This window comes from Piliocolobus tephrosceles, chromosome 5, assembly GCF_002776525.5.
Source record: "Piliocolobus tephrosceles isolate RC106 chromosome 5, ASM277652v3, whole genome shotgun sequence".
In the NCBI taxonomy this organism is placed as follows: Eukaryota; Metazoa; Chordata; class Mammalia; order Primates; family Cercopithecidae; genus Piliocolobus; species Piliocolobus tephrosceles.
Window position 1 is genome coordinate 135124539 of NC_045438.1, and position 17770 is coordinate 135142308.

Genomic DNA, 17770 nt, shown 5'->3' on the forward strand with positions numbered 1-17770 from the left:
GGGACAGGGCTAAGCCAGGAAGGCTTCCTGGAGGAGGGGAGCTTTAAGCCCAATCTGGGGAAAGAAGGAGGTGTCAGGGCAAAGATGAGCTGTGTGGGGAGATGACTGAGAATTGTCTGTAGGAAACCGTAAGAGCAGCTACACAGCCTGGGGACTGAGGGGACACTGCAGGGAGGACAGCCCTGAAAACAGTACCAGGCTCTAGGCACCTTTTGTTTAGATGAGTTTATGCAGCCTGGGAGTGTCTGGGAGGGCAGGGCTGCCGCTCGCTCATCCCTCAGACAGGCTGTGCCTCCCTCCTCCTCACACACACAATGACAGCGCTGTCTCGCTCCTCCCTCACTATCTCCCCTCAAGACCAAGCAGGGTTGGAAGGCAACTCCCCCAGACCCGGGGTCTCCAGGGAGTCCGGGCAGGGACCCCTCTGGTCCTGCTGAGGCGGGAGAGGCTTGGGCCCAAGATATCCCCTTGAGGCAGAGCCAGGTTGGGTGGGGGGAATGCCGGGCTGGGGAAGGTGTTGATCTGAGGGAACTTCCTGTGCCAGAAGGAGGCTGAGGACCGCCAGGGTGGCCCAAGCCGGGCAAAAGCCTCACCACCGGGGTCCTCGTAGGTCTGCAGCATGGCTGGGGGCCCCTGCACACAGTCGATGATGCCCAGCAGTGTGCGAGTGAGCCGCAGCAGCTCGCTGAAGCTGTAGAAGCCGAAGTAGATAAGGTTGTGCGCCAGGCTGACCACCTGCGGAGGGGCAGGGCGAGGTGAGGTGGGAGAGGCCGGTGCGGGGGGGGGGGGAGTGGGGGGGGGGGGGGCGGGACGGGGGAAACTTCGGGGGGGGGGGGGAGGGGCCGGGGGAAGGGGGCTCATGAGGGCGGGGTTCCCAGGAGGGACAGCGGAGCAGGGAGAGGCAGCCCTTTCCCAGGCATTGGAACAGCAGCCTGCCTCTTGGAGAATCCCAGCCTTCTATATGGTACCCCTGCACTGGCTGGGGACACAGAAGGAAATGGGGGGATCCCACAGCCGATTCCTGGTTGCAGACTGAGGCCAGTGTAGGGCCAACCAGAACCCCACGGACCCCAGCCCCTGGGCACTCCCCCAGCCACCTCAAAAGTGAGCTTGTTCTTCTCCTCGTTGGCAAAGGGCACAGCCTCGCTGACCACATTGTTGAGGTAGTCCTCCACGAACTCCATGGTGTTGGCAAACTTGTTCTTCTTGTCATCTCGGGACGCGTTGAGGTTGGAATCATAGCTGAGGGCGGAGGCCATGAGGCATGAAGGTCCCTGAGATGCACCCACCCCAGCCTCTGCCCCTGCCCCGCCCACCCTGCCTCCACCCCTCTCACTCCTTGATGGTGATGGCTGTGGGGATCTCAGTCCAGAGACGGGCAAACTTGACCGGCGTGACCAGCTCCTGGGGGTCGCGGTCCACATGCACGTGCAGCATCAGGTGGCAGAAGGAGGCGCGCAGGTCAAAGGGCAGCATCTCATCCGCCATGCACAGGAAAATCAGGTCCACACCCAGCTGCTGAGAGATCTCATCGATGGCCAAGTACTGGCGGTCCAAGCACATGCGGGCAAAGAGCTTCAGCTGGTACCTGCAGGACAGGGAGGACGGTGAGGACATGGCAGATGGCAGCCACAGGGCTGCTGGCACTGGGCACTGGACTTGGTGAGGACTCAGTAAAATGGCAAAGAGATTAGGTTAAAGATGCACCAGCTGCAATTCTGAGTTTGAAAGGTGAATGGAAAACCTGTCTGTGATGACGAGTACTTGCAATTCTCCCCTTCCTGGCTAAGGTTCAGCCAGGACAGGTTTTTATGGGAAGAGGGACGTCTGAGAGATGAGGGAAAGGGTGAGAGACAGGGGAGGGCAGTGAGGTGAGAAGAGCCAGCCTTGGCCAGGAAGGGTGAGGGCAAGATGGGAGAGAGAGGACAGGGAGGTGGGTGGGTGGTGAAAGGGGTGTGACCTTGATGGAGGGGATACAAAAATGAGGAACACAGGAAGCTCTGTGCTGCCCTGGCAATACCAGGCCCTCTGCCTCCTCCTCACAGACATGACTTCCCAGGGGCTCTGGAGCCGGACAGCCTGGGTGTGGGCCATGGCTCACTGCTGATGGCTGTGTAACCTCGGGCAAGTTCCTTTACCCCTCTGTGCCACTGTTTCCCCAGCTTTACAACAGGAGTAACTCTAGTAGCTACAACAAGGGTTGTCATGTGGCTCAAATGAGGGATCAGGACAAGTGCTTTAAAAGGGGACTGCTACGTGGCAAGCATTTAAGAAGGGCGTCCAAAGAGATTTTTTTAAAAACTTTTTTTTTGAGACAGTCTTTCTCGGCCGGGCGTGGTGGCTCAAGCCTGTAATCCCAGCACTTTGGGAGGCCGAGACTGGCGGATCACGAGGTCAGGAGATCGAGACCATCCTGGCTAACACGGTGAAACCCTGTCTCTACTAAAAAAATACAAAAAAATACTAGCCGGGCGACGTGGCGGGCGCCTGTAGTCCCAGCTACTCGGGAGGCTGAGGCAGGAGAATGGCGTAAACCCAGGAGGCGGAGCTTGCAGTGAGCTGAGATCGGGCCACTGCACTCCAACCTGGGCAGCAGAGCGAGACTCCATCTCAAAAAAAAAAAAAAAAAGAGACAGTCTTTCTCTGTAACCCAGGCTGGAGTGCGGTAGTGTGACCTTGGCTCACTGCAACTTCCACCTCCCAGGTTCAAGCGATTCCCATGCCTCAGCCTCCTGAGTAGCTGGGACTACAGGTGTGTGCCACCATGGCCAGCTAATTTGGTGAGGTTATTTTAATAATACACGTTTGGAAACAGGCTGGGTTTCTTTGAAGCCTGGTTCCTGTGCTGAGCCACCCAGTGCTATTCGGGGCACACAGTCCTTTTCACTCAGACTTCCTGGAATGAGGCTGCAAGGCAGGGGAGTGACAGCAGGGACGCTTCTGAGGAGGCAGGAGCCCCACCTGAGGCTGTCAGAGCTCATCCTCAGCAGGGATTGGCCAACAGCCTACTGAGAAGGCTCAAAGGCACAGGAAGACGGAGGGGAGGAGCTGAGGCGGGGCACCTGTAGTAGCTGAGCACATTCTCGTCGTGGGCGTTGCCGGCCCGCGCCTCCTGGGCCAGCTGCCTCACACTCTTCTCATGGTGCTCGTTATTCTTGTCAGTCCACGTGAGCCACACTTCCTCGTCTGAGTACTCGATGCTCAGGTACTCGTGGGATTGGGCCATCTCCTTCACGGGCCGAAGTCTGCAGACCACCAGCAACCTGTCACAGGAAGCCAGGGCCAGGGCGCTATGCCTGGACCCCTCCCTGAGCACACCGGGCCGCACAATGCCAAACACCACAGGGACCCAGGCAGACCATATACATCTCAAGGGCAGGGTCCGTGGCTCATTCTTTTCTGTGCCCCTTCCCCACTCCCCCGCCCCGCCCCACAGTGCCAGGCACACAGCAGGACACATAAGAGGCACAGAGTTCACAGCTGCAGAGAGCAAGGGTGCCAGCTCCAGCCTGAATCCAGACAGGGCCTAAGCTCTAAGACAGCTGGGCGCCAGCAACGTGGAGCCCAAGTGCGGGCAGGGGGCGCAGGGCTCACTCGGTCCTGATGAGAATGTCACTGTTCTTGGGGTCCAGCACACACTTGCAGATGAGCTCCTGGGTGACGGGGATGGCGATGTGGTTGGACACACACAGGTCAGAGAGGTAGTCCAGGAACCTGGGGTGGTGACAGCCAGGGGTGGGGAGAGGGTCTCAGAGGCTGGTCCCTGTAAGGACGGAGCCCACCCTTCCCTTTCTCCTTCCCCAGCTGGCAGCACCGCCACCCTGGGACTAGCTCCCTCTCAAGGCTTAGAGATGGGTGGCATGGACTCCCAGGTCCCCAAGGAGGGAGAGCCCCAGGGCATCATCCTGGGGTCCGGGAAGGCTAGATGGGGGTTCGGGGGGACAGGGTGAGGAGGCACAAGGGCCAAGGTGATATTCAAAATATTTAACAACTGGTTCAATACAGGTTCTGACTTTGTCACTGAAGAAGGTCTTGGGGGCCTCTAGTGGTACCAGGAGTCATTCCCATTGTTGCTAGAGTGGGCCACATTTGGGGGGATCCCAGAGAAAGGCTAGGGAGGCTAAGGCCTCAGGGGGGTGGCAGTTACCAAAAGGTGCAGGAATAGTTCAGTATTCTCACAACCAGCAGACTTTCTACCCAGGCAAGGGAGGAGGGAGGGGCAGGCGCCGGGCGGGGAGGGGCTTCGGGCCCACCTGGGCTCCCGGTTCTTGCGCACAAGGCTGACGAAGGTCTCCACCTCGGTCTTGGTGATGTGCTTTTCCAGGAGCTTGCGATTGTTGTGCAGCAGGGCGGTGATGGTGTCCTCAGCCAAGATGTCATAGCCAATCTGGGACTGCATCATCCCAAACTGCTTGGCGATGTGTTCCTGGGGGGCAGACAGGCTGGGGGTCACAGAGAGTCACAGGCGGACCACAGGGCCCAGCTCTGCTCTGGAACACTGCCCCCAGACCCCGAGATAGGGACCCAATACCCTAGAAAGGTGGAGGTCCAGGAGAGGAAGCATCACTGGGCAGAAGAGTGACTTAGATTACATAGTTATTTAGCTCGTGAGCTGTTTCCCACCAGAGCGAAACCTCCACGAGGGCATGGACCTTGTTTGTGTGGAAGGACTGGCTACATAACTTGTAGGGCCCAGTGCATAATGAAAGAGCAGGACCCTTGCTCAGCACAGAATCTAACCCAGTGCAAGGCCCTTGTGAGCAGTGGGCCAGGTCCCATTCCCATGAACTCAGCCCTGCTGTCTGGTGCCCTACCGGACCCCAGACCCCAAAACAGTGCCTGGCACAGCACATACTCCTGAGGAAATCACTTGCTGAGGAAGGAACGCGTAGCCAGCGAGTGGGCCAGCGGGGCAGTGGCACACCTGGTTCTTGCGGTAGTCCTCCTGGGAATGCCGTAGCACGCGGTAGCACAGACGGAACATGTGCTGATAGGGGGCGTTCTTCTGGTCTGACAGCTCCTCCAGCCGCACCAGGGGACCTTCACCCCCCTTCTCACGGAACGGGGCCTTCAGAATGCCAAAGATCTGGGGGAACACAGAGGGTGAGGACTGATTGCCCAACACCCATCTGCACCCTAAAGTCATCCCAGGAGTCATCCCTGAGCCCTGACTCTGCCCTAAAGCCAGCCCAGACATCAGCTTCAAGCTGATTCTAAGCTGGACTGCAACCCCAGACCAGCCATCCTCAGCCCCAATTCCAGCCCCAGCTCTCCCTACTTCTTGTTGGAATCCCGAAGCTGACCCCAGCCCATCCCTCCCTGATGCAGATTCTAATCCCAGCTCAGATCTGGGGCCTGGGGGAAGAGCAGAGGGTCTTGGCAGCTCAGGCTCTCAGGCTAAGAGAAAAGGCAGGCCGGGCCGCTGTGGCCAGAGCTTAAGAGGTGAGACACAGGCCTGCCTTGTCAAAGTAAAATGTTACATAATTACAAAAAATGTTTTAAAGGTTGGGGCTGGGTGGAGAGGTGAAAAATTGTTCTGAAACAGAGACCAAAGTGACAGAGCAACAGAATGGAATGAAAAAACCTTAACTGGATCCTCATTTGAAAAAAAAAAAAAAAAACAAGCTTTACAAAGACATTCTGGGAACATTAGAGAAATGTGATATGGACTTGGTATTGTTGTGATTTTCTTAGGTGTGAGCATGTACTATGGTAAATTAGGCAATGTCCCTATTGTAATAGGGATGCCTGCTGAAACTTTTGGGTGTAAAATGCTGCCTATTTTGAAATGTGTGGACGGAAAGATGGATGCGGGAATAGAGCTACATAAAGCCAAGGCAGCAAAATGGTGAGGCACCTTGTTCCCTGTACTATTCTTCCAATACTTTCTCAATATGTGACGATTCTCATAATAAAAAAATTGTTAAACATTTTTTTGAAGCACAGCTCTAGACCCGACATCCTGAGCTCAAATCCTGTCTGCCGCTTCCTAGCTGTGAACCCTGGGCCAAGCGACTCTGGCCTGTGTTTCAGCTTCCTCACCAGTAAAACAGGGTAAGAATCACGGTGCCTTCTCCAGGCAGTGAGGATCAAATTCGTCAACACACGTGGGGTACTTAGGGAAGTGCCTGGCACGTGGTCGTGCCCCATATATACTGGTTTTTGTTAAAGTGGGGGATGAGCCTGCAGTTCAAGGCATCCCTCTCCCGGCACCCGGCCCCTCCGCGTCCCCTCCTGAGTACACACGCACCTGTTTGAGGATGTTCTGCTCCCTCATCAGCTTCTGCCGTTCCCGGTTGGGCTTGGTGACCATGATGTCTAGGACATTCTGCCCATTGTTGGGGACATCACTGACAAAGAACACCAGGTCTTCCAGCAGCTGGATGACAAACCTGGGTGAGGGTACCCGGGGATGATGAGTGTGAGATGCCCACCCAGCAGGTGCCCCTCGTGGGGAGCCAGTCCCTCCCAAAACATGGCTTTCCTGAGTTCACTCAGCGGCCCCCAAAGCACAAAACCCATCCTCAGTCTACAACTCCTCTCCCCGGCTTTCCCCTGAAATACTCTCCAAACACCCCCAGCCCCACCCAGCCTGGATTTCAAAGTGGCCCCAAGACACAGAATCTCAGAATATCCCAACCTGGAAAGGAAGTACAGGGCACAAGGCGGGGAGTCTGGTGTGAAGGGGACTGCATTTGCGTCCTGACTCTGCCACTTACTAACTGTGTGACCCTGGGCAAGTCTCGTAACCTCTCTGAGCCTCAGCCCCGTCATCAGTAAAGCAGGGCTAAGTGGCCTTGAGACCAGGCTCAACACAGTAACCAGCTCCATCATAGGGTTAGTTCTGGGAGTACTTGAGCTGTGAGGCACCCAACTCCAGGGTCCCAGGCCAGGGCCCCACAAGGGCCAGTCCCCCACTCTCTCCCTACTTTGCCTGGCTTCTGCTTCATGACTCCTTTCTTCAGGAAATGCAGGCCCTGGGAGGGCAAGATCACTCAGAAAACCTCTGTGCCACTGCAGCCCACCTGCGGTCATTCTGGCTGATGAAGCCCTCATTGAGTTTCTCCACGGCGCTGGCCAGCATGGAGCTGGCATCATTGGCAAAGTCCAGGTCTCGGATCTCGGACACAGGCACCGACACGATGGCAAAGGCCTCCTTGTCTTCCTTAGTGGGGCAGGTGCCCAGCTGCAGGGACAAGGGTCAGCAGGGCACCTGGGAACAGGCTCCGGCCCTGGCCCCAGCCCCACCCCCACCCCTAGGGACCCATACCATGAGCCGGATGGGCCGCTCCTCCTCGATGTCAATGGGCACATTGGTGCTCTGGATCCACGTGTTGGTGCAGAGGTGCCGCAGCCGGACGTATGAGTTCCTGCAGGCGGGTGGGAGGGCAAGGACTCGGGGAGTGCACCATGGAGTGCGTCCTGCTGCCTGCCGGCCTACCTCCCCAACACTGCCACAGCTTCCACCCTGCTCCGCACCCTCAACAGCTGTGGGACAGGGGCCACTGGTGCCCCTCCAGATGAGGAAGCTGAAGGCAGAGAAGAACAGCCAGAGCGAGCCCTGCACCCAGGCCCCTTCCTGACCACCGCACTAACACAGGCAGCCTTGTCCACGCTTCCAAAACCAAAACTTGTTTGTACACTTGGGACCAAAATTCATTTGGACAAATGAGGCTATTTAACTATTTATCCCATTGAATTTCAAGACGCACACATTTCATAGAAACACATGCATTACACAGAAATACTCAATGTATATGATTACAAAATACAAGTTTACCTTTCTAAAATGAAAAACAATATGAATACCAAATCCATCTGCCTCCAAGAGTTTCAGGGAAGGGGCTGTGGGCCTATGTCGTGACTCAATTAACTCTCCCATTAGCCCTGTCAATAGGGAACCTTGATGTTCCCACTAAATTGATGGAGGCAGAGTGAGTAGCAGCCTGAGGTCACACAGCTTAGGACACACCAAAGCCTGGATTGACACTTGAGAAGTTTCTTGATGTTCTGTCCTAGAATCTCAGGGTTGGCGGGACCTCAAAGGCCAGAGAGTCTGGCCTCCCCATCCAGTGTTTGGGTTCCCCGTGCTGCTGTGTCCTAGACAAACTGCCATGCAGCCTGTGCTTCAGCACCCAGACCAACTGGGGCAGGCGCTGAGCACGTGGCAGGCATGCAGTGGTGGTCAGCCGCCAACAGACCTCAGAGCTGGATCCCCAGAGGGATGGGAACTGCAGAGACCCCAGGGGCCAAAAGACCTCAGGAGGGCGGAGGAGTGAGGAATCCAGAGAGTCCCAGAGACGGGAGGGCCCAGCCTGGGCACCACCAGCCAACCCCCAGGCACATGGCGCATACCCACCGGGGCACGAAAGAGTCGGTTTTCTGCAAGGTGGTGGGGTCCAGCTCAAAGAGAGAGGCAATGTCGTTGCCATGAGGCACGGCCACCAGGCGATACTTGATCTTCTCCCCAGCATTCCTGCGGCCTGCACGGCCCTGGGCCCCCTGGATGAGGACCCCAAATCAGGTAGAAAGCCCTACCACCTCTCAAGCCCCCGAAGCACCTGGGATCCCATCTGAGGGGCCATCTCCCTCCAGCCCACCTCCCAGGGTTTCACGGCCTCCCCTGCCCCCGCCTACCCCCAGGGCAGGCCCATGGCCTCACTGGAGACCTGCTTTGCTCCTCACCATTCCTGTTGCCTTGGGATCCGAGGCATCACCTTTGTAACTGGGGTTCTCCTGGACAAGAGATACAAGATGCAGGGGAGCTACTGGACACCAAACTATACCCACACGACCCCACTGCAAAACATAGTCACCTACATAGGGCCCTGGGTTTGGGCAGGCAGCCTCCACCCTCCCAGGGGTGCCCATATCATTCCAGAGGAGCCCTTCACGGCCCCTCTCCATAGAACCACAAATGAACACACATACACACCAATGCCCCAACACACACAAATGTGTGCATTACAGACAGAAGGGAAATTTTGCTCACTCTGTATCCCCAGTGCCTAGAATAGTGCCTGGCACATAGTAGGAACACAGTGATATTTATTAGGCTTCTTTACAGTCATGCCTTTATTTGATAATATTGGATAAATGCATGAGTGTAAACAAGTCAGGGTCCATAGGCACATGTGCCACATATTCAGGTATGTGCACACACGCTCCCACACACCCACGTGTACATGCACACAACATGAGCCCCAGGATGCCCTCTGCTCCCACTCACCTCAGCAGCCAGGTAGTTGCCTGTGGCCAGGTGCTTGAAGCGGTACAGGCCATTCCAGTGCCCAGCTCCTCCACGGCAGGGGTCATGGTGGACCACCTGGGGGCACGCAGGTGTGAGGCAGGAAGGAGAGACTGGCCAGGCATGGGGAGTCAGACCCCGGGGAGGCCTGGAGATCTCTGGGTAGGTGGGTTCTGGACCCTCCCTGGCCTTTTGACTCTGGAGGCGCTCAGAGGGAGGCAGGGGTCAATATCCCCCCCTCCCGGATGGTGGGGAAGAGGGAGAGGTGGCATCCAGGGCTAAGTCCGGGGTGCCAGAAGCAGGGCTCTTCTGACCTCCACCTCCCAGAGAGCATTGGAGCTGGTGGCCGAGGTGGCCGACTGGCGCAGTGTGGTTCTCAGGAACACCTGCAGCTTGCCCTTGTACTCGTCACAGGTCAGGAACTTCTCCTGCTCCGCATGGAACAACCGCACCACGTCTCCCTGCAGGTAGCGGGGTGTGGCTCAGGATGGCTGCGGCCCCTCCAGGCTCAAGGACCCACCCAAGGCCCAGCCCTACTTGCCTCAGACAGGGGTGGCTGCTGGCAGGGCCCCTCTTCCAGAGCCGGCACACAGAGAGGGGGCTGCAAGCTGAGCCCCCCTAGAGAACAGCCAGAGCCCAGGCACTCTGCCCTCAGCCCACATCCCAGACCCCAAATCCAGAGCTCTCCCAGGCCTTCCCATGTTCAAACCCACCCTGGACTGCCTCCCTCCCTATCTGTACCTCTAGACACCCTGCCTAACCTCTAACGGCCCATCTCCAGTCACCCCCTCCATGAAGGAGGGGGACCTCACCCCCTCAGTCTTCCCAGGGCCATGACTGCCCCTCTCTCAGGGTCCCTTCTGCCTAAACATTGGTAGGTGGTGCCCATTTCTTTTGCTCCCCTGTTGGATAGGGGCAGCATGGAGGGCATGTCCATGGCTTTGGACACAGATACCACGTTTGGATCCTGTCTCTGCTCTTAGAGGTTAGGCAGGGTGTCTAGAGGTACAGATAGGGAGGGAGGCAGTCCAGGCTGGAGTACATGGCACGATCTCAGCTCACTGCAACCTTCGCCTCCTGGGTTCAAGCGATTCTCATGCCTCAGCCTCCTGTATAGCTGGGACCACAGGTGCGTGCCACCACGCCCGGCTAATTTTTTTATTTTTAGTAGAGACGGAGTTTCACCATGTTGCCCAGGCTGGTCTCGAACTCCTGAGCTCAGGCAATTCACCCGCCTCAGCCTCCCAAAGTGCTGGGATTACAGGCGTGAGCCAAGTGCCCAGCCTGTCTCTGCTCTTAAAAGTTGTGTGACCTCAGATAAGTTCCTTAACATGTCTGAGCCTCAGTTGCCTCTTCTGTAAAATGGGAATACTATGACCTCCTTGCAGAAATTGTGAGGATTATAATATGCATGATGAAGTCACACTGCACACTGACCACGTGCCAGCCACTGTGCAAGCACTTGTAAGCTTTCTCACTCGATCCTCACACCAACTCTCCGGATGAATACATCATTAGCCCCATTTTATGGGTGGAGAAACTCAGGCATAAAGAAGGTAAGTATCCTGCCGAGGGTCATGCAACTAATGGCAAATGGGACATGAATCTGTGGCCCAGTTCCAGGGCCTACACCTTCATCATTCCATTACCTTCCTCCTGCTAAGACCCTGCCGCCCAACAGGCACACAATGCATGGCTGCCACTCTTGCTATCATCACTAAAGGCATTTTCTGTCTTCCCTCCACTGAACACACACTAGACACAAAGCATTCAGTGAATACCTGCAGAGTGAATGCAGCAGTGAATGCAAGAATGCATGAATGAATGACGATACCCAGATTGGTCAGTTACTATGGCAGAACCCAGTGACTTCTGTGCCCCAGAAGTGCAGGGCAGGGGCAAAAAAGCAGTGGACTTAGCACCAGAAAGCCTTGCTTCTGAGCTGCCTTGGAACCATGGAGCCATGGCGGATTCCCCAGAAATAATCTTATGTAGACCATAGAGTGAGGCCCAAGTGATGCTTCATTTTATTTATTTGTTTGTTTGCTTGTTTGTTTTTTTGAGATGGAGGCTCGCTCTGTCGCCCAGGTTGGAGCGCAGTGTGGTGCAATCCTGGCTCACTGCAACCTCCACCTCTCAGGCTCAAGTGATTCTCCTGCCCCAGCCTCCCGAGTAGCTGGGATTACAGGTGCCCACCGCCACGCCCGGCTAATTTTTGTATTTTTAGTAGAGAAGGACTTTCTCCATGTTGGCCAGACTGGTCTTGAGTTCCTGATCTCAAGTGATCCACCAGCCTCGGCCTCCCAAAGTGCTGGGATTACAGGCGTGAGCCACCCCACCCGGCCAAGATGCTTCATTTCCTAAGTGCTGCACAGATTCAGGGCTGGAACTTTAGGGAAGGCTTCTGGGAGGGGTAGTGCATGGCTGGACCTTGATTAATGTGTGGACGACGTGTAGACTTAAGGGAGGGAGGGAGGGAGAAGGCATTGGGGCAGGGCATGGGTGGAAGGGAAGCAGCCCAGGAGGTAAGAAGGATGAGGAGGGTGGGGTACTGAGGCAGCCTGAGCAGGGCAGGGGAGTCTAACAGAGCGGCTCAGCGAGGGGAGGAGGGCAAAGGGAGCCACTGCAGGCTTCTGAGCAGGGAGGTGCATGAACACGCAGCCTCCTTAGGTGGCTGCTCTCGGGCCTGTCACCTGTCCCTCTGACAGGTTTCACAGCTGGATGTTCCTGCCTGCTCCCCTAGATGGACAGCCTCACACTCTACAAATCTGCCCTCCCTCAAGAGTGTCTGCACCCCGTCTGCTGGTTCCATCCCCTGCAGCCCCACCCAAGAGACATCCGAACTCTCCTCTCGCCCACATCTCGTGTTCAGGTTTTCTCGAATGGTCTCTCCGGTGGCCCCAGACAGCTCCCTCTGCCCTCAGTCCTGGATCCTCCCGAAGTCTTCACTGCAGTATTTCCCAGGCCCCCCTTCTCTCCCAGAGCTCACACCAGCATGTTTGAGACCAGGAAGGAGACAGGCGGTGACCCCTAACTCAGCAGACAGGGCAGCCTCCCTCCCTCGCCGACGAGGGCACAGGGCAAGGGGCAGGGGGCCTGGCGTGGATCCAGGCAGCAGGAGTCGGGGAGAGGATGGTGCTCAAAGGCTCTGGGCGGGGGGATGGAGACCCCCAGCCCACTGACACCCCTTTAAACAAGAGAGAAAACAGAGACCAGGCAGGACCCAGGGAGGAAGGAGAAGGGGGCTGTGGCCAGAGACGAGAGAAGTGGCAGTCCTGGTAGGGCCATGTGGGTGGGGCCCTGTGGAGGTGGAGGGAGGCTGGGGGGTGCAAAGCTGGGGAGAGGGTAAGGGCCTGAGGCCTGGCGAGTGGAGAAGGCAGGAAGAGGACCCTGCTGGGGAGGGCTGGGTGGCCAGCTGGGCAAGGCAGGGGTTCCCAGTCCTTACCCCTTTCAACACCTCCTCCAGGTGGTCCCGGAACTGCATAAACAGGTTGATCTTCCAGCTGGTGTTGCAGTTCACAGAGTTGACCTGGGGAAGGGTGATGAGACCTGTGTTGCCAGGCAGATCCCAGCCACTGAGGGCCCAGAGCAGGGCTGAAAGGAAGCAGCAGCCCAGCCACCATTATAGCACAAGGACAGGGTGTCTTCTCCCAGCCAGGGTCCCCAGACCGCAGCCCGGCTACCTTGGGGCCACCAGCCTGTGGGGTGGAGAATGAGGGCAGCGTTGGGAAACGGATGCAGGAGCCATGAGGCCCAGCCTGTCCAGCGGGCCAGATGGGGCTGGAGGCAGAGATTATGGCGGTGAGCGGGGTGTCTCCACCACCAGGGATGTGTGGACGTCCCTGCACTGCCTGGCTGACCCCCGACCTCCTCACCTCCTTGCAGCCGGCATTATCGCTGAGTTCGTAATTGCTGGCATGCAGAGGCTGCCCAGCGTTGACAGGATTCAGGATCACCTTGTCCCCCACGACCACCTGAGCAGACAGGCGGGACAGGTTAGGTGGGAAGAGCAGGGCCCTCCTGTCGCCACACCTCCAGGCCTCCCTCGGGTCTCAGTCTGCCCTTCTAAGAAATGGGCATGACCTTATCCAGTCCCCACACCAAAGTCCCTACAGAAACCCCTCTGGAGTTCCACCAGGCCCCTCCAAGCCCAGCCCTGCCCTCACGTTGTCCCCATTGCTCCGCAGCTTCCAGAAGGGCTGGATGAAGAGCCAGGAACCCTCGTTGCCTGTGGCATCCAGGGTCACCCGCATGGCGTTCTTCTCCAGCAAGGCCGGAAGCCGCTTGTTCACCGTCAAGTACTTGTTGCTCTTCATGTGCAGGAGCTGGGGGTCAGGTGGGTGCGGAAAGGTCACCGGGCCCCAAGGGGCGGCCACCAGGGAAGGGATATGGGGGGATGCCCTAGACCCTTGGTCACACCCTGGCTGCACACACAGTGTCAGACACCTGTCACAAACACACAGGCCAACACCCACAGCCACAATCACACACAAACATGCACACAACAGGCACACCCCCATGGACACCCTGGTAATCACAAGAAAGAAGCTGTTCTAAATACTTTACATAGATTAGCTCAAGTAACCTACAATGATCCAAGAGGGAAGCACTATTACTGCCTGATTTCACAGATGGGGAAACCAAGGCACCGGGGAAAGTTAAGTAACTTGCCCAAGTTACACCATTAGGAGTAGCAGAGCCAAGATTTGAATCCAGACAACATGGCTCCAGACTCCATGCTGATGGTCACCATGCTATAAACACACCCATGGCACCACTACTGAGGCCACACAGCAACAGACACACACACAGTCAGACACACAGCCACACAGGTGGCCCCAGGGCCATCATTCACCCAGGGACACACATGCACAGAGGGCAATGCCTGCTGGCAGCCCTCACCTGGCACCAGCCCAGCCTGTTAGGCAGGGAGAGGGACAGGTGGGAGAGAGGTGGGCCAGCCTCACCTGGATCACACTGCCATACTTCACGACATCCCCGTGCACCTTCTTATTCTCCGTGTCGTTTTGCTTCTGCTCCATCTGGGCCGCGTGCTGGGCAGACACACACAGAAGTGAAGGGTGGGCTCAGAAGCTGCTTCTAGAGGGAGACATGCCCCAGCCCCACACATGCACACAAACACACACACACACAATCACCTTGGACTCCAGGACCCTTTGGACCCCTGCCCCAGCTCTTGGTGCTGCACCCAGAGTGCTGCACTCCGAGTGCGGAAGGCAGCCTGAGGTCTCACAGCACACACAGCCCAGGAAGCCAAATCGCTACCCCTCCCCAGCCACCTCCCCTGGAGAGGGCATGCCAACAGCACCTTGAGCATCCCCGACAATCGCCTTACACCCCTAGGAACCTAAAGCTGTATCTCACCACCTACCCATATCTCACCAGACTCCCGAAGCCCCAGACACGGGACCCCTTCCCACCCAGTCCAAACCCTGGCAGGGGCTGCTTGGTGCCATTTCCTGGCTCCCACCACCACCCCCACTTCTCTGCAACCTTCCCTCCCAAAACTGTATGCATTCAGCCCACTGCCTCCAGGCAGCCCTCCCTGACTGGTCACATCCCACTCTGATGGATCCAATGCTGGTGGCCTTGAGGATTTGGTCTACATCCCATTAGAGACAGCTTTTTAGGTTCTTCTGTCCCGTTAGACTGGAAGCTGCCTAAGGATAGCTGCCTTGTCTCCTCTACCAGATTAGGGGTTCCTGGAGGGCAGGAGCCCTGCCCCCTCCATCAGACTGGCACTCTCTGAGAGCAGTGGTCTCTGCCCTTTCTTCCTCCTCAGTCCTTTACTGAGACCAAAGCGAAGGTGGCAGCTGGAGAGCCTTGCCATGGACCATGTGACTTTCCACAAAGCAACAGCATGTAGCTGTGTGACTGCTTGTGGTTCTGATTATGTGGCTCTGCATAGGTGAATGCCCTCCCGCCAGGCCAGATCCCCAGCTCAGCCTCTACCTGCCAGCAGCGGGAAGCAAGCCTGTGGCAGCCCTCACCCCAGGAAGAGAGCTGGGGTATTAATACCAGAGCTCAGGCAGTCCCCCTGCAGCTCCCTCTCTCCAGCCCCGTTCACAGCTATAGGGCGTAGCCCAATGTCCCCATTCTAGACCCACCTCCTCTGGGCATGGGGGGCTTAGGGGAAGGGGACAGAGGGAAGCAAGGTTTGTATGACAAGGGGTGGGGCAACAGGGCCCAGGGCCCAGGCTGCAAAGTTCTTGACCACAACCCAAGACTCCCACTCTCTTTGTGGTTTGGGGAATGGGGCTGGGACCCGGAGATCTGCCCAGGATGTGAACTGAGCCACTGCCTACAAGGGGCTCATAAGCGACCACCACATCCCAGCATCATGGCACAATCCATGTGTCTGAGGAAGCCAGGGTGAGTCAGAGACCTGGGGGCCATCTAGGCTGTACTGCAGACTCACAGGATGACCATGGACAGACCAGTCCCATCTAAGGGCCCCAGGCTCCAACTCTATAAAACAAGGGGAGAGATTAAGACTAGATCCAGGGCTCCCAAATTGGGTTCCCCAGAGCCACTGTGTCCACAAGCCACTGGGAACTCCATGGACAGCTGTACAGGTTGTTCACTGCTCTGTGGTGTTGGCATTCCACTCTCTGAGCCATGCAACCTGGCATAGGGCTGTGCCAGCCTGGAAGAAGGGACACTTTCTTCCCACTGACACAACAGAGTTATACAGACTGGTGAGTCACTGGGAAGGGACTCTGCTCCCCCTACATCCACTCCTTCACAGCAATTCACACCAATCTCTTGCATATTGGAATTCATTTTTTAATTTTTATTGTTTATAAATTTTTTGTAGAGATAGGGTCTTGCTGTGTTGTCCAAGCTGCTCTCAAACTCCTGGCCTCAAGCAATCCTCCTGCCTCTGCCTCCCAAAGTGCTGGAATTACAGGTGTGAACTGTCACACCCATGCGAGTTTCAGAAACCACTCAGCTCAGCCACAGAGCCCCTACTGGCTCCGACAAGCAGCGCCGCCGTTTGTGTACCCAGGTTCCTGGTACATGTGCACAGATGCATGCCCGCACGCACACACATACCTGCAGCTTCTGCAGCAACACCACATCAGCGATCTTCTCCTTGTCCTGCTTGGTCTGCTTGGCCTTCCAGTACTGCTTCTGGGCCGAGTAGCGGTTCATGGGGCACACCTTGAAGAGGCAGTCTGTGGTGGGGCAGGTGGGGGGTGAGGGGAATGGTTCATCGGGGGCTCAGGGCCCTCCCTGGAGAAAACCCCAGCCTGCAGCTCTGCTCTCCCAACCTTTCCCCATTCCCGTTGCCCGCTGCAGGCAGACAGGAAGCAGTTGGAAGAACCTCATAGAATTTGGAGCATCCCGGAATACGCTGAGTAGAATGGGGAGGCTCAGAGGCGGGTTTGAGAGCAGTGCATCTCACTTGGTGGGGTGCCCTCTTCCCCTGGGAGATGTACCAGAGGCTGCTGGGGCCTCACCCTTATGCCATGTCTCTGCCCAGCTTCTGTGAGTGTTGGCAGCTAACAGCTCACATCTGCATCCTCCTTTAGCTAACTGCCTTGGCCGATGGAAACCATCTTGCCCACAGATGCCTGGGAAATGGCATACCCCTCTCCCCAGGGGCAGCCCCTATCCAGTAACTGACACAGGCACAGAACAGCCCAGCCTCTGGAGGGGACAGTCTGAGGAGCAGCTCACAGTCCCGAGCTCCCCGTGGGGTCAGGCTGAGGCGCATCTTCCCCTGAAACCACACCCTTGCTCAGCTTCTTCCCTTGCCTATACAGAGAGGAAGAGGCTCCTTCACTGTGTCCTCCTGAGAACTTCCTCAATAATTCACCCATCTTAGGCTCTGCTTCTAGGAATCTGACCTAAGACAAAGCAAATCCAAATTCCAGAAACACGTTCTCTAGTACAATTTTTATTTTGGCAAGTAGATAAAACAACTGTTATTCCCGTAAGCCTAAGCTGCAGGAAGGGTGTCCAATTTTTCTGCTTATCCAAAGGAGGCAGGAGTTGGAAAAGCCTGTTCGAAAGCTTGGTAGGAGGGGAGGGAGGATTCTGGGTGCTGAGGAGGGGCTAGTGTGGGTGACTGGGCCTGCGTGACAATAGCCTGGGCTGCCCTGGGAAGCAGTGAGCTCCCCATCACAGGAGGGATCCACAGCCTGGGCACGGAGCAGGACTCAGTGGCCCTGAGATCCCTCTCATGCTGTAGCTGTGTGAGTCCCTGATTGCACAATGCTCCAACAGTGTGGAACAGAAGGGAGATGGTTATGCTGGGGGACTGGAGAGGAGAGAGCCACTGGAGGGTCCCAGAAACAAAACCCCTTCTTCAGGTTCTTTCCTGGTCCCTCTAAAAAAGCTGTCTTTTCTCTGGTCAAAGCTGGTCATCCAGTCCCAGGGATCAAAGAAAAACTGGATTTTCCGTCCAGTTCATAAGGAGGCAAAAGTCCCATGAGACTATTGAGAGTAGAAACCGAGTGAACCAAAGATGAAGGAAGACAGAACTTCCTGGAAAGG

The 17770-nt window shown here is 56.7% G+C and overlaps 1 protein-coding gene across 1 annotated transcript in view; it reads right to left on the reverse strand.

The window, feature by feature from the left end:
- ITPR3 (inositol 1,4,5-trisphosphate receptor type 3) overlaps window positions 1-17770 on the reverse strand; it is a 77693-nt gene that overhangs the window by 24933 nt on the left and 34990 nt on the right. Inside the window, exons 4-22 of the mRNA XM_031935659.1 lie at window positions 16325-16446; window positions 14215-14301; window positions 13414-13572; window positions 13123-13221; window positions 12693-12776; window positions 9562-9708; window positions 9230-9325; window positions 8686-8736; window positions 8360-8502; window positions 7271-7370; window positions 7026-7186; window positions 6251-6392; window positions 4925-5086; window positions 4254-4426; window positions 3595-3714; window positions 3063-3245; window positions 1337-1588; window positions 1098-1242; window positions 594-735 (exon numbers count right to left, since the gene is read on the reverse strand). Coding sequence (XP_031791519.1) covers window positions 594-735; window positions 1098-1242; window positions 1337-1588; window positions 3063-3245; window positions 3595-3714; window positions 4254-4426; window positions 4925-5086; window positions 6251-6392; window positions 7026-7186; window positions 7271-7370; window positions 8360-8502; window positions 8686-8736; window positions 9230-9325; window positions 9562-9708; window positions 12693-12776; window positions 13123-13221; window positions 13414-13572; window positions 14215-14301; window positions 16325-16446 — 2568 coding nt within the window. The remainder of the gene's footprint in view (window positions 1-593; window positions 736-1097; window positions 1243-1336; window positions 1589-3062; window positions 3246-3594; window positions 3715-4253; window positions 4427-4924; window positions 5087-6250; window positions 6393-7025; window positions 7187-7270; window positions 7371-8359; window positions 8503-8685; window positions 8737-9229; window positions 9326-9561; window positions 9709-12692; window positions 12777-13122; window positions 13222-13413; window positions 13573-14214; window positions 14302-16324; window positions 16447-17770) is intronic.